We start from the raw sequence: 12,249 nt of genomic DNA on the forward strand, positions 1-12,249 counted from the left end.
TGACAGTTTATTTTCACAAAAATTGTGATCATTTAAAAGGAGTACCTTATTATTATTATTATTTACCGTATTCATCTCTGCAAGTGACAGGGCCTGTAGATTCTGATCCTTTGCTAATTACTCCCGCTGCATTCTTAGCCAACACACGGAATTCATAAGTGTCTCCTTCACTGAGAGCAGTCACAGTGAAGAAATTGTCGGATACAATGGTATAGTTGCACTTTAGCCAGCGACCATCTCCAACCTCACTGACCGGCTTACGCTCTACGATATAGCCCACAACCTTGCTGCCACCATCATACACTGGGGCAGACCAAATCAGTGACACTGTTGATCTTGTGACATCTGTCACCTCTGGTCTTCCTGGTGGATCTGGAAGGGATGCAAAAGTCAAGTTTAAAAAAAAATACAACTCTGAATTCTAGTGTAGATGATGATGGTGATAAACAAATGTACCCATTCAATTTGGATACATACCAACTGGGTTTTGAGCCATCATAGGTCTTGAAGCTTCACTGGCTTTGCTAACACCTGCGGCATTGAGTGCATATGTTCTGAACTGGTATTCTAGTCCTTCCACCAAACCACTCACTTTGTAGTTGCACTCTAAGCATGGCACTTTGTTTTCTTTCACCCAAAGAATGGTATTCCGTTCTTTCTTCTCAACCCAGTAGCCAATGATTTTACTGCCACCATCATGGTAAGGTTCTTCCCAACGAATAGACATGGCATTGGCAGACACATGGTAGACTTCAGGTCTGGTAGGAGCACTTGGTGGGACTAAATATAAACAAAGATATCAAATATGAATACAATTTTATAAAATTCAGGGGAAATACTTAATAATGGAGTTTGAAATATTTTTATTTTTCTTACCGAATGGATGCTCAGCAATTATTGGTGCTGATTCTAGAGGCTTGCTGACACCAAATCTGTTCTCCGAACTGACACGGAAAGAATATTCCATGTATTTTGTGAGATGAGTGACTTTAATCTGAGTGCGCTTGACACTGGAATTGACAAGCTGCCAAGCTGTTGTACCCGATTCACGCTTTTCAACTATGTAATTAGTAATGTCAGTGCCTCCATCATCTTTAGGTTCAGCCCATGACAGGACACATGATTCAGCTGAGACAGATGAGACCTCAATGGGGCCAGTTACAGGACCTGGCCTTCCAATGACCACAACGGTGATGGTAAATGTTTTAACACCAGCTGTGTTTTCCAGGGTCAAGAAGTATCTTCCAGAGTCACCTCTCATGCTATCCTTTACAGACAGGGTGGTTCTGTCTTTTGTTGTTATGATACTCACTCGATCTGTCTCCTTAAGTCTCATTTCTTCAAGCTTCCATGTTACTTTGGGAGCGGGACGACCAGTGATTGGGACATCAATGGTAAATGTGCTACCTGCTTTGCAAGTTATGAGCTGATTAGTAATTCCAGTGAGATCAGCAGTGGGCTCAATTTGAGGTTCCTTGATGATGACGGAAGAAAAGGCTTCCCTGGGTTCACTATAGCCAGCATCATTCTTGGCCTTCACACGGAATTCATATTCAGTGTTCTCAACCAGGCGCTCCACTGTGAAAGTCATCTGTTTGGTGCGACCAGCCTCAACCCAGAAGTCAGATCCTTTTTGTCTCATTTCGAGAAGGTAGCCAGTGATCCGGCTGCCTCCATCATGGTCAGGTTTAAGCCAAGCTAAGACTGCAGAGGAGTTGCTTGTGTCAATGATATCAAGTCTCTTAGGTGGAGCAGGCTGTTCTGTGGCTACGATTGGTTCTGGCATTTCATAGGGTTCACCCACACCGTACTCATTTTCTGCAGAAACACGGAAATAGTATGGAACACCTTCTGCCAGGTCACTGACCTTGAGGATCTGACGAGTGCATTTTTCACTGATAGCCTGCCAGCTACGACGACTTGCTTCTCGTTTTTCTACCACATAATGATGGATTCGGGCACCACCATCAAGGATAGGAGCGTCCCACATCAGTGTAACAGATCCACGGGTCACATCCTTGAAAGTGATTGGGCCAGGTGGGCCTGGAGTGTCTAGCACCTTTACAGTGAATGTGATTGACTTACTGCCACTGTTGTTTTCTACGGTAAGGGTGTATTTCCCTGCATCATTTCTGTTGCAGTTTTCCACAGTGAGGGTGCTGAAGGAGTCTGTTGTGTGGATATCAGCCCGAATGCTGAGGTTGGAGTCAGGTTTGGTCCACACAGCCGTAGGAGTAGGTCTACCCTGGTAGGCAATGAAGAGGCGAATACTGGCCCCAGCTCTAACAACATGGGTCTGCTTGAAGTTTGCATCGATATCTAACTCAGGAGCTGCTAATCGGTCAACTGCTTTAATGGCGCCAGTCACTTCACTGCTCTCTCCTTTTCCAGCACCATTGATAGCACTAACCCGGAATTTGTATTCTTCACCTGCTTGTAGATCAGTGACTGTATATCTTGTTTTCACACATGCTTCTGCATTTACCTTGTGCCAGTCTCCTAAGTCAGCTTTGCACATTTCAATAATATAGCCAATTATTTCCATGCCGCCATCAAACACTGGCTTAGACCATTCTAAGCTCACAGTTGTCTTGGATGTGTCTGTCACTTTGACCACAGTGGGAGCACTTGGTGGGCTAACTGGCTCTCTACATTTGATTAGTCTTGAGATACCACTTGCAGGTCCTATTCCTGCAGCATTTTCAGCCATGACGTGGAATTCATACTCATTCCCCTCTATCAGACCAGTGACTTTGAATCTTGTCTCAGAGATTGGTCGTTTGCTGATCACTTTTACCCATCGTGTGCTTTTCTTTTCTCTCCTTTCAAGGATATATTGTTGAATTTCATTGCCACCATCTGACTCTGGCCTTGCCCATGTCAGGGTAATGCTATTGCCTGTTACATTGCTAGGTTCTGGAGTGCCAGGGGCATCGGGAACAGCTGTAAAATGAAAACAGATTAGACATGTTGATTGGAAGTTAATCTTACGACACAGTACCACTCGGGAAAAACAGATACTTACTGTATTGTATTTGAGCAACCACTGGGTCAGAGTCAAGTGGCCTCCCGACACCAAACTTGTTAACTGCAGAAACACGGAACTGGTATTCATTGCCATTTATTAGTTTAGTAGCAGTATAGCTGTGGGCTTGGCAGTTATCCTCAATCAGTGCCCAAGCAAGTCTGCTGGTTTCCCGTTTTTCAACGATGTAGTGAGTGACGGGAGCACAGCCATCATTGAGAGGAGCATCCCACCACAGGGTCATCTTCTCGCCAGTAATATTGGTGAATCTTATTGGCCCAACTACTTTTCCTGGTGTATCTATAAGAAAAGGGTTGCAGAGTTCGTTTATTTTCCCTTGCCCCTTAGAATGCAATCAGGCATGTCTCTAACCCAAGTCCTGTAAATTGTAAGATTAAGAAGTTATTGCAGAAGTACCTTGTACTTTCACTGTGATTTCTGCTTTTGCGGAGCCAGATGCATTTTTGGCTTCCACGCTATATACACCACGATGGTCCCGGGTAGCATCTCTAACGAAAAGGCTGGTGGATCCTAGGACATCAGTTATTTCCATATTCATCTTCTTTTCAATTTCTACTCCATCTCTGAACCAAGTTACTCGAGGTACTGGCCGTCCCTGCACCAAAGCTTTAATTCTAAGGCTCTCTCCAGACTTAATAATGAGACCATCAAAGTACTCAGGGCCAAACTCAACAGTTGGTGGAACTGTAAAAGAAATAGAAATAATATGCATTAGTTTGGCTAACTAAAAACATAAGCATGTTTTTCATTAGCACCATATCCTAAAGCCTGGAAGGGTAATGTTTATCCTGTGTTACCAAAGGCTATTGTGAAAGCAGGATCGATAATTGAGAATTTAGATTATGCGGCTGAACATCTGCATGCTATTAGGTTATCCCCCTTTTATGTCTGTCATGTTATTAATCTTGCATTGCCATTTGTAAGAAGAAAACACTTACAGATCATTTACTTCCTAATGCTGCTGTATAGTCAAACAAGTTCCTGTAAGAGGTCATCAGCTGCACTCAGGCAAGGTGATGACGGCACCACTGGGTGTATGTATTTTAGTAACTTCAGTAAAGCTGGGCAGTTATTCTTGAGAGTGTTTTTCTTTATTATAAATGACTGCAATTACAAAACTAAAAACTCATTTCCATTTGCATGCTATTTATATGGGAACAGTGAAACAATAGTCATGGTAAAAAAAAATTGATGCCAATTAGCTTTTTTTTTTCTTTTTATGTGAAAGGTAGAAAATCTAATTCATCCACATAACAACCCATAATCTGTATGAAATGATGTTCTTGTTCCCCTTTTACAGACCAGGGGCCAAAAGTATCTTTAAAAAATGTGATTGCTTTTAAGCATATTTGGAGATCAGTTGTAAATGCTTACCGTTTTCGTCTCTTGTCATGATAACGCCAGAAGACTGTGAGGGTGGACTTATAGTACCGACGGCATTTCTTGCAATTATTCTGAACTCATATCGGTCCCCGGGACTAAGTCCCGTGACTGTGTACTGACATTCACTGACATCGGTAAAGTTGCATCTGACCCAACGATCGCTCCCTTGCCGTTTCTCAATGCTGTAGGCCACGATCTTACTGCCTCCATCACGCAGTGGTGGGTTCCATTTAAGTGTGATGGTTTCCCGGGTGACATCAATGTAGTCAGGAGTGCCAGGTGGGTCTAAAAAATTATGTGGATATTAACTATCATTTCTGTAATCCATTTCTGAAATTAATTCATTCACAATGGAAGAAAAAAATGCTCATTTTAATTTCAATTTTTGTCAATAGCTAAGCTTTTAAGAAGAACTTGAAATTACTTTATTAGACTGACTTAAAATCCTCCCCCTTGCTTTACTTGACCAGCTCTCCAGTGGACAGAAGATAGGTGAGAAGGTGATATGTGGAAGAAAAGCAGGGTTTGATTTACTTGTTAGTAGGAGATTCAGTTGCTGAACTAAATAGATTCGATTAATACTCAGTTACTTACCTACTGGAGAAACAGCTAAAGTAAATTTGCTTGGGTCACTGGGCGCGCTTAGGCCAGCAGAATTTTCAGCATATACACGGAACTGGTAATCTAGGCCTTCCATTAGTCCGGTAGCTCTGTATTCTCTACCAGATATTGGCGATGTGTTAACTCTTTGCCAGAGGATGCTATTTCTTTCTTTCTTTTCAACATGGAATCCAGTAACTTCTGAACCACCGTCATAAACTGGAGCATCCCAAGTTAGTGACATGCCATCGGAAGTCACATTGTATACAACTGGCTTTCCTGGGGGGCCAGGAATCCTGAACTGGTGTTTTGCCACAATAATGTTTGAGACAAGTGGCTGGCTGACTCCGTATCTGTTTTCCGCCCTAACCCTAAACTGGTACTCAGCATCTTTGACTAGATTAGGAACTTTGAAAGTTGTCCTGGCAACACTTGAACACACCATCTTCCAATTAGCTTGTGAAGCTTCCCGCTTCTCAATGCTGTAACATGTAATTTCTCCTCCTCCATCATCTTCGGGCGCGTCCCATGACATGATGACACTGTCAGCCTTGATTTCATCAAATCGAATGGGCCCTTTGGGCTTTGACGGTGGGCCAAGTGTGATGATTGTAATGGGATATGAGTTTCTGCAAACTGCATTATCAAGAATAAGGGTGTATTTCCCTCCGTTCTCCTTCTTGACATTCTTAATACTCAAAGTAATTTTGTTTTCGGTTTTACTGAAACGAACATACTCGGTTTCTTTCAATGGCAAACCATCTTTCAGCCAACTGATAGATGGTTTGGGTTTTCCTTTATAAGGTAATTCGAGGTGCACATTATGCCCAATTCTCACAGCGACTTGTGCCCCAGGGATATCTGACAGGTCAACTTCAGGTGTAATCACAAGTTCTTTCACTGTAATTGGCCCAATAGTGACAGCATCACTCAGTCCTTTGTCATTTTTGGCAAACACTCTGAATTCCAGGACTGACTGTTCCTTAAGTTGGCTAACTTCAATTTCACAGGTCTTACTTACACCAGCACGTGACCATGTTTGTTCACCTTTACCTTTCCTTTCCACAACGTATTCTGTGATGACGCTACCACCATCAAAATCAGGCTTGGTCCAGCTCAGGGTAACAGATGTTTTTGTTGAGTCTTTCACTGACAGATCACGTATGGGAGCTGGGACTTCAGCAGCCTTCACTGGCTCTGTAGTTTCACAGGGTTCCCCAATTCCAATCTCATTTTCTGCAAGAACTCTGAAGAAGAATGGAGTTTTCTCTGACAAATCTGTTATCTTAAAGGATGTACTAGTACATTTGTGTGATACTGAAGACCATGTTCTCTTGGTGGCATCTCTCTTTTCAATGACATAATTAATTATGGGAGATCCTCCATCAATGAGAGGAGGATCCCAGAACAAAGTGACTGTGCCTTGAGAAACATGTTTCACCTGTAGTTTCTGGCAGGCGGCTGGCGTATCAAGCACTTTAACACTCACAGTTGAAGACTTTGGTTGACCAACGCCATTTTCTATTGTGAGAATATATTTTCCTGTGTCATTGCGAGTGACTTGAGGAATTGTGAGTAATGAAGATGAATCGGTGTTTTGAATGTTATATCTGGCATCACTGCTGAGATTCTTCTCATCTTTTCTCCATATGACAGTAGGTGGAGGTCTGCCTTTGAAGGGAATCAACACTTGTACATCTTCACCAGCTTTAGCTATAACAGAGGTTCTGAGAGCCACATCTAGGTCGATCTCTGGTTCCTCTGTAGACATAAAATGGACAGATATTTTGAATTTAAAAGCAAGAAAATGAATGATTTCCTAGAAGCACTGTCATAAAAATAAATAAATAAAACACAACCCTTCCAGTAGGTACATACCAAGTATATCTTTAGCTTGTACAGCTTCAGTCATTTCTATAGGTTCTCCTTGTCCGGCACAGTTTACAGCAGATACCCGGAAGTAGTAGTTGATTCCGGGTGTCAGGTTGGATACCACATATTCTGTAGTTCTGACCTCTCCCTTGGTAGAGACAACAGTCCATTCCTCTTCCTCTCCTTGCCTCATGGCGACAACATATCCAGTAACAGGACTGCCTCCGTCATAGACGGGTTTACTCCAGCCAAGAGTGATGGAGGATTTGGTTGAATCTGCGATTCTTATCTTAGCTGGTGGGCCTGGAGGGTCTGGAATGACCATTCAGAATACAGTGATTACACGATCAGGTATAATTTAGGGACATGAAAGACACGGGTGAAGATGCTGCATTTATGAGCGCTTACCAATGGGATCAGCAGCTTTGTAGAAGTCAGATGGTTCAGAGAATGGACCCTGACCAGCAGCATTTACAGCGCAGACTCGGTATTGGTAGTCACTGTTTTCTGTTAGTCCAGTCACTTTCTCTCTGGTGTCACGGATAGTCTTCTTTGAGACCTTAAACCATCCTAGACTCTTCTTGTCTCTTTTCTCAAGGAAATAGCCGCTTACTTCACTACCACCATCGACAACTGGCCTGCTCCAGACAACAGTCATTGAATTCTTGGTAATCTTGGTCACCTCCGGTACGCCTGGAGGCCCAGGAGTAACTATTTGGAAAGGAAAAGGAAAATGAGTTTGAAGGATCGACATCATTGATAAATTCTACCTTTCAATCTTCAAATCCTATGCAAGAATATTAGTTTCACTGACTACCCTTTCCCTGTGACAAAGATGACAGTGAGGGGAGATGTGAGACAAAAGAAACATTCTAAAAAAATCATTCTAAGAAAACATACAAGCTAGCACAGTAGTTCATTTGAAAAACTTCAAGCATTTGATTTCAGTTTCCTAATGAACCCATGTCTCACCAAAGGCATTCTTTGCTACCACTGGATCGGATTCCAGCGGATCACCAATTCCGTATTTGTTCACGGCTCGAACCCGGAAGATGTATTCATTTCCTTTGATAATTTTGGTGGTGGTTATGATGCATTCTTCCAAATTTTCAGACACAATAGACCATACAACACGGCTTGTCTCACGTTTTTCCACGATGTAGTGAGTGATTTTTGCACCACCATCATCCGCGGGAGGGCGCCAGAGAAGGGTTATTTTTTCAGCAGTGACCGTCTTAAATTCAATGGGACCACCTGGAGGTCCTGGTTTGTCTGTGAATGAAAGAAGAAAACAATAGGTCAGTACTTTTTTAAAATTGCTAAGTTTTAGGCAAAGAAAATATGACGTTGGCCTATACTCAGCACCTACCCAGGATCTGTACTCTGATGGTGGCTGAGGCTGAACCCATGGCATTCCTTAGTTTTAGTTCATAGCTTCCACTATTAAGGCGACTTGCATCTTTGATGAGTATAGACGCAAGGTCGGTGGTATTTTCGACACATACCAGTGCGTTGGTTTGTAACTCTTTATCATCTTTATACCACTCAATCGTAGGCTCGGGTTTGCCAGAAATGCCAGCTCTGAGCTTCACAGATGTGCCTGCTCTGTATTTGACAACTTCTGTATATTCTAGAGGCAAATCAATTACGGGTCCACCTGTAGGAAAGACAGATGAGAAATATTTAAAAGATCACAAGGATGGAAAAAAATAATTGCAACTTCAAAGTAAGGTCATTGGCTTTTATTAAGTAATTATATGTATGTAGTAGTTCTAATTTGATTTACCTATTATTTTAAACATTTAAATTTTAGAAGCTGCGCTTCTATCCAGATGGGGAAGAGAGGTTGTGAGGAAGCTCTGTCCTCCAGTGATGCTGCACTAATCACACAGGACTTCACCGCCTTTGAAATGTATTTTAAAGTCTATCAGGTGTTTAATTCCAGGGACAAAGTGGGATACGGTAGTGAGAACATCCCTGAATAAGCTGCGGATTACATTTTCTCTCATTCTAGGTTTCTCCTTTCTTTTCCTCTGACTCCCCTATTTTTGCTATTTTCCCTTCCCAGTTCACTGACATCCAACTGTGGGCCATTCACGTCTGACTCTTAAAGTCTGAATTCTTTATATATTTCACTGGACAGATTTTCTGCCAGGCTGCTTAGAACTTTTGAGAAACAGAACTAAATTTGACTTGCTTCACAGTCTCACAATAGTGTCCCAAAAGCCTGATTCATAAAGAGCAGCCCTGGGATTCCGAGCATGAGGACGGGAGTGGATACTTTTCCCAGATACCAGAGAGACTCCTTGAACAAGGGGAACTTTTAGAGAAAGTGTCACAGAGTACCTAACCCTCATGAAATTTTAATTTTGAAGCCATTGTTGAGTTGAATGTGTTCCTGATTTTCCAGAATGGACAAGTATGAGTATTTTGGAATGACAGCAATGTAGAGAGAGTTCTGAAGGCTCTTTGAATTCCCACTCTACACTAATGAGCTGGTCCATGTTAGGGAAGTTACATAAGCACTCTAAACCTCAGTTTCTGTTCTGTAAAATGGACTCATGTTAGGGTTGTTAGAATTAAGGGAGAGAATTCATGGAAAATACCCAGTAAATGTTATCTGCTGCTGATACAATCATCATTAATGCCTCTGTTTAGTCTTTTACTTATTTAAGAGGAATAGTCTCTGGGCATTCAACCATGGTTTTAACTATTGACTCTGATAGTTTAAAATAGAAAAGGGAAAGCACCAACTCATACAATCAAAGAATTCCGAAGGGCTGAATTTGGAAGGGACTTGAGATATCCTGTAGTCCAAATCTCACATTTTGGAGTATTAAAATGTGGAGAGATTAAGGAATTCTCCTGAGACGCCCAGTTAGTTCACATACTTTCTTCTAAATATCTAATTAAGGTGCTTAGCAAACGATATTCCATAGATTAGGACCAGAAAAAGTATGGAAAAATACTGGGTTAAATTGCTATTGGGATTCGAAGCTCTAAAAATGCTTACCATAAGAATCAATGCATGTAATGGGGCCTACAACCTCGGATGGATTGCTGACTGAACCAATGGCATTCCTAGCAAAGACACGGAATTCATACTGGGAATTCTGAGTCAAGCCAGAGACGATGAATTGAGTCTCAATAACATTGGTGAAGCTGGCCTTGGTCCATCTGCCATCCGGAAGGTCTCGTCTCTCAACAATGTAGCCTGTAATCTTGCTTCCTCCATCGAAAGCTGGTTGTTGCCATGAGAGGTTGACAGAGTTCTTTGAAATATCAGTGATACGGACATTTCTTGGAGGCTCTGTGGTAATAAGAGAATGCAGATCAGTGGAACTTGTGTCAACATTATTTTGCTTTGCAGAAATAAGATTTGCATTTTTAAGTAGCCAGAATCCTCTTCCTCATGAAAAATACATACCACAGGCATCAATGGCTAGGACTGGTTCAGAAGGATGGCTGGGTTTTCCAATACCAGCAGCATTTTCTGCGTATACCCTGAATTCATAAATAAGTCCAGCACTGATTGTGGTGACTTTGAAGTGAGTTGTACGGATGACCAATTTGTTGGCTTTTTGCCATAAAATACTGTTTCTGTCTTTCATTTCCAGGTGATAGCCTATAACTGGACTGCCTCCATTGGACACTGGTTCATGCCAGCCCATGGTGATGCTTTCTCGAGTAACATTAGTGACCCATGGTGTAGATGGTGGTCCAGGTGTTGCTACAAAAGAGAGAAATCCCTTAGGTTAACACAGACACTTAAAACATTTATGTAAATGAAAACCTGGGATCTTAAAACTTTTGCAACTTACTGTATGGTAGTTTGACAACCACACACGCTGAATCTATGTGATCACTGATGCCAAAGCGGTTTTCTGCCTTGATGCGGAACTGGTATTCTTCTCCTGTGGTCAGTTTCATGATTTTAATCGTGGTTCTTGCAACTGTTGTAGATACTTCAGTCCACACTGCAGTACTCGTCTCTCTCTTGAGTACAATGTAGTTAGTAACTTGACTTCCGCCATCATACTTCGGCGGCTCCCATTTGAGAGTCACACTTTCTTCTGTTATATCGCTAATAACAACAGGGCCAGTTGGGGGACCAGGCCTGTCCAGTACAATGATGTTAATGAAAGCTTTGGTTGTTCCACTGGAGTTGGCAGCAGTGATCTCGTATATTCCAGCATCAGTGGTAACGCTTTCTTTGAGATTGATGGTCAGGTTCTCAGCAGTAACTTCAGTATTAAATCTCATGGTTGCCTTCAGGGGGACACCGTCTCTTGATAAGGTCACTTTGGGCAGTGGTTTTCCAGAAATTGGAATGTCAACTTTAAGGTTTGAACCAGCTCTCACATACACAGTATGACTTGGGAAATTCTTCATATCAATTTCAGGTGGTTCTGAAAAATAAGAGTATGGCAGATGAAGGTGAAAAAGAGTCCCTAAAAATTATATCAATAGAAACCATCTCAAATTTTGCTTCTACATAAAATTAGACATACCTAGTTGTTCTTTAATAAGAACAGGAAGCAGGAGCTCTCTTGGGTCGCTCAGACCAGCTTGATTTTCAGCAAACACCCGGAAAAAGTATTCAGAATTCTCCCTCAGACCAGAAACAATGTGGTGGGTTGACTTTACCACTGCACATCTAACCCAATTTTTCTGCCCCTTTTCTAATGCTTCAACGACATAATGTACAATTCTGCTTCCACCATCGTGTTCTGGCTTCAACCAGGTCAGGGAAACACTATCTCTGGATACACCTGTTACTCCAAGTTTTTCGGGTGGGCTTGGTTTTTCTGAGAAAGTAAAACATCAGAAGAAAGGGATTATTACAACATTTTCCCCCAATGTGTTCTTTCTGCATTATCAAAGAAAACTTTAGGAAGGCCACATACTTCCTTTGAGTCTCTCTTACTTTTTAACTAATTTGGCTTCTAAGCCAAGTGAATTTCCCCAAGCTTTGGCAGTACATGTCATGGTATGTCGTAGCATCCAAATTCAAATTAAGTGTCAAGTGACTACATTAAATGGTAAAATTTATCTCAAATTTATCATGGGTATAAAAGTGAGGAATAAGATGAACAATCTTAAAAGAAACTTCTGCACACACATGCTATATATACGTGCAGTCAAATTCAGTTATATTTAAATTCAACATACATGATCTAATGCCAGCTATGGAAATTTCCGCATTTGTTTAATCAACAAAGAACTTTCTCTGCAGAGATTTCATGTTGTGCTATTGTATGAATTATTTGAGGTGTGAACCAAAAGCCTTTAAAATTAAGTGAGACGAATTAGAATGATTCATAGTACTCGAGGAAAATTACTATGGA

At 41.6% G+C, this 12,249-nt stretch overlaps 1 protein-coding gene across 2 annotated transcripts in view; it reads right to left on the reverse strand.

The window, feature by feature from the left end:
• The window catches only part of TTN (titin), a 268,971-nt gene that overhangs the window by 20,093 nt on the left and 236,629 nt on the right, over positions 1-12,249 (reverse strand). For both annotated transcript variants that reach the window (XM_087861792.1, XM_087861790.1), the window contains 15 exons: positions 11,413-11,709; positions 10,723-11,310; positions 10,329-10,631; positions 9,915-10,211; positions 8,271-8,558; positions 7,874-8,173; positions 7,310-7,612; positions 6,908-7,213; positions 5,024-6,790; positions 4,421-4,714; positions 3,443-3,730; positions 3,026-3,325; positions 877-2,943; positions 478-780; positions 67-372 (listed from right to left, as the gene is read on the reverse strand). In XM_087861792.1, coding sequence (XP_087717918.1) covers positions 67-372; positions 478-780; positions 877-2,943; positions 3,026-3,325; positions 3,443-3,730; positions 4,421-4,714; positions 5,024-6,790; positions 6,908-7,213; positions 7,310-7,612; positions 7,874-8,173; positions 8,271-8,558; positions 9,915-10,211; positions 10,329-10,631; positions 10,723-11,310; positions 11,413-11,709 — 8,007 coding nt within the window. The remainder of the gene's footprint in view (positions 1-66; positions 373-477; positions 781-876; positions 2,944-3,025; positions 3,326-3,442; positions 3,731-4,420; positions 4,715-5,023; positions 6,791-6,907; positions 7,214-7,309; positions 7,613-7,873; positions 8,174-8,270; positions 8,559-9,914; positions 10,212-10,328; positions 10,632-10,722; positions 11,311-11,412; positions 11,710-12,249) is intronic.

This window comes from Ursus americanus, chromosome 1 (genome assembly GCF_024610735.1).
Source record: "Ursus americanus isolate L20-20 chromosome 1, mUrsAme1.1.p, whole genome shotgun sequence".
Classification (NCBI taxonomy): Eukaryota; Metazoa; Chordata; class Mammalia; order Carnivora; family Ursidae; genus Ursus; species Ursus americanus.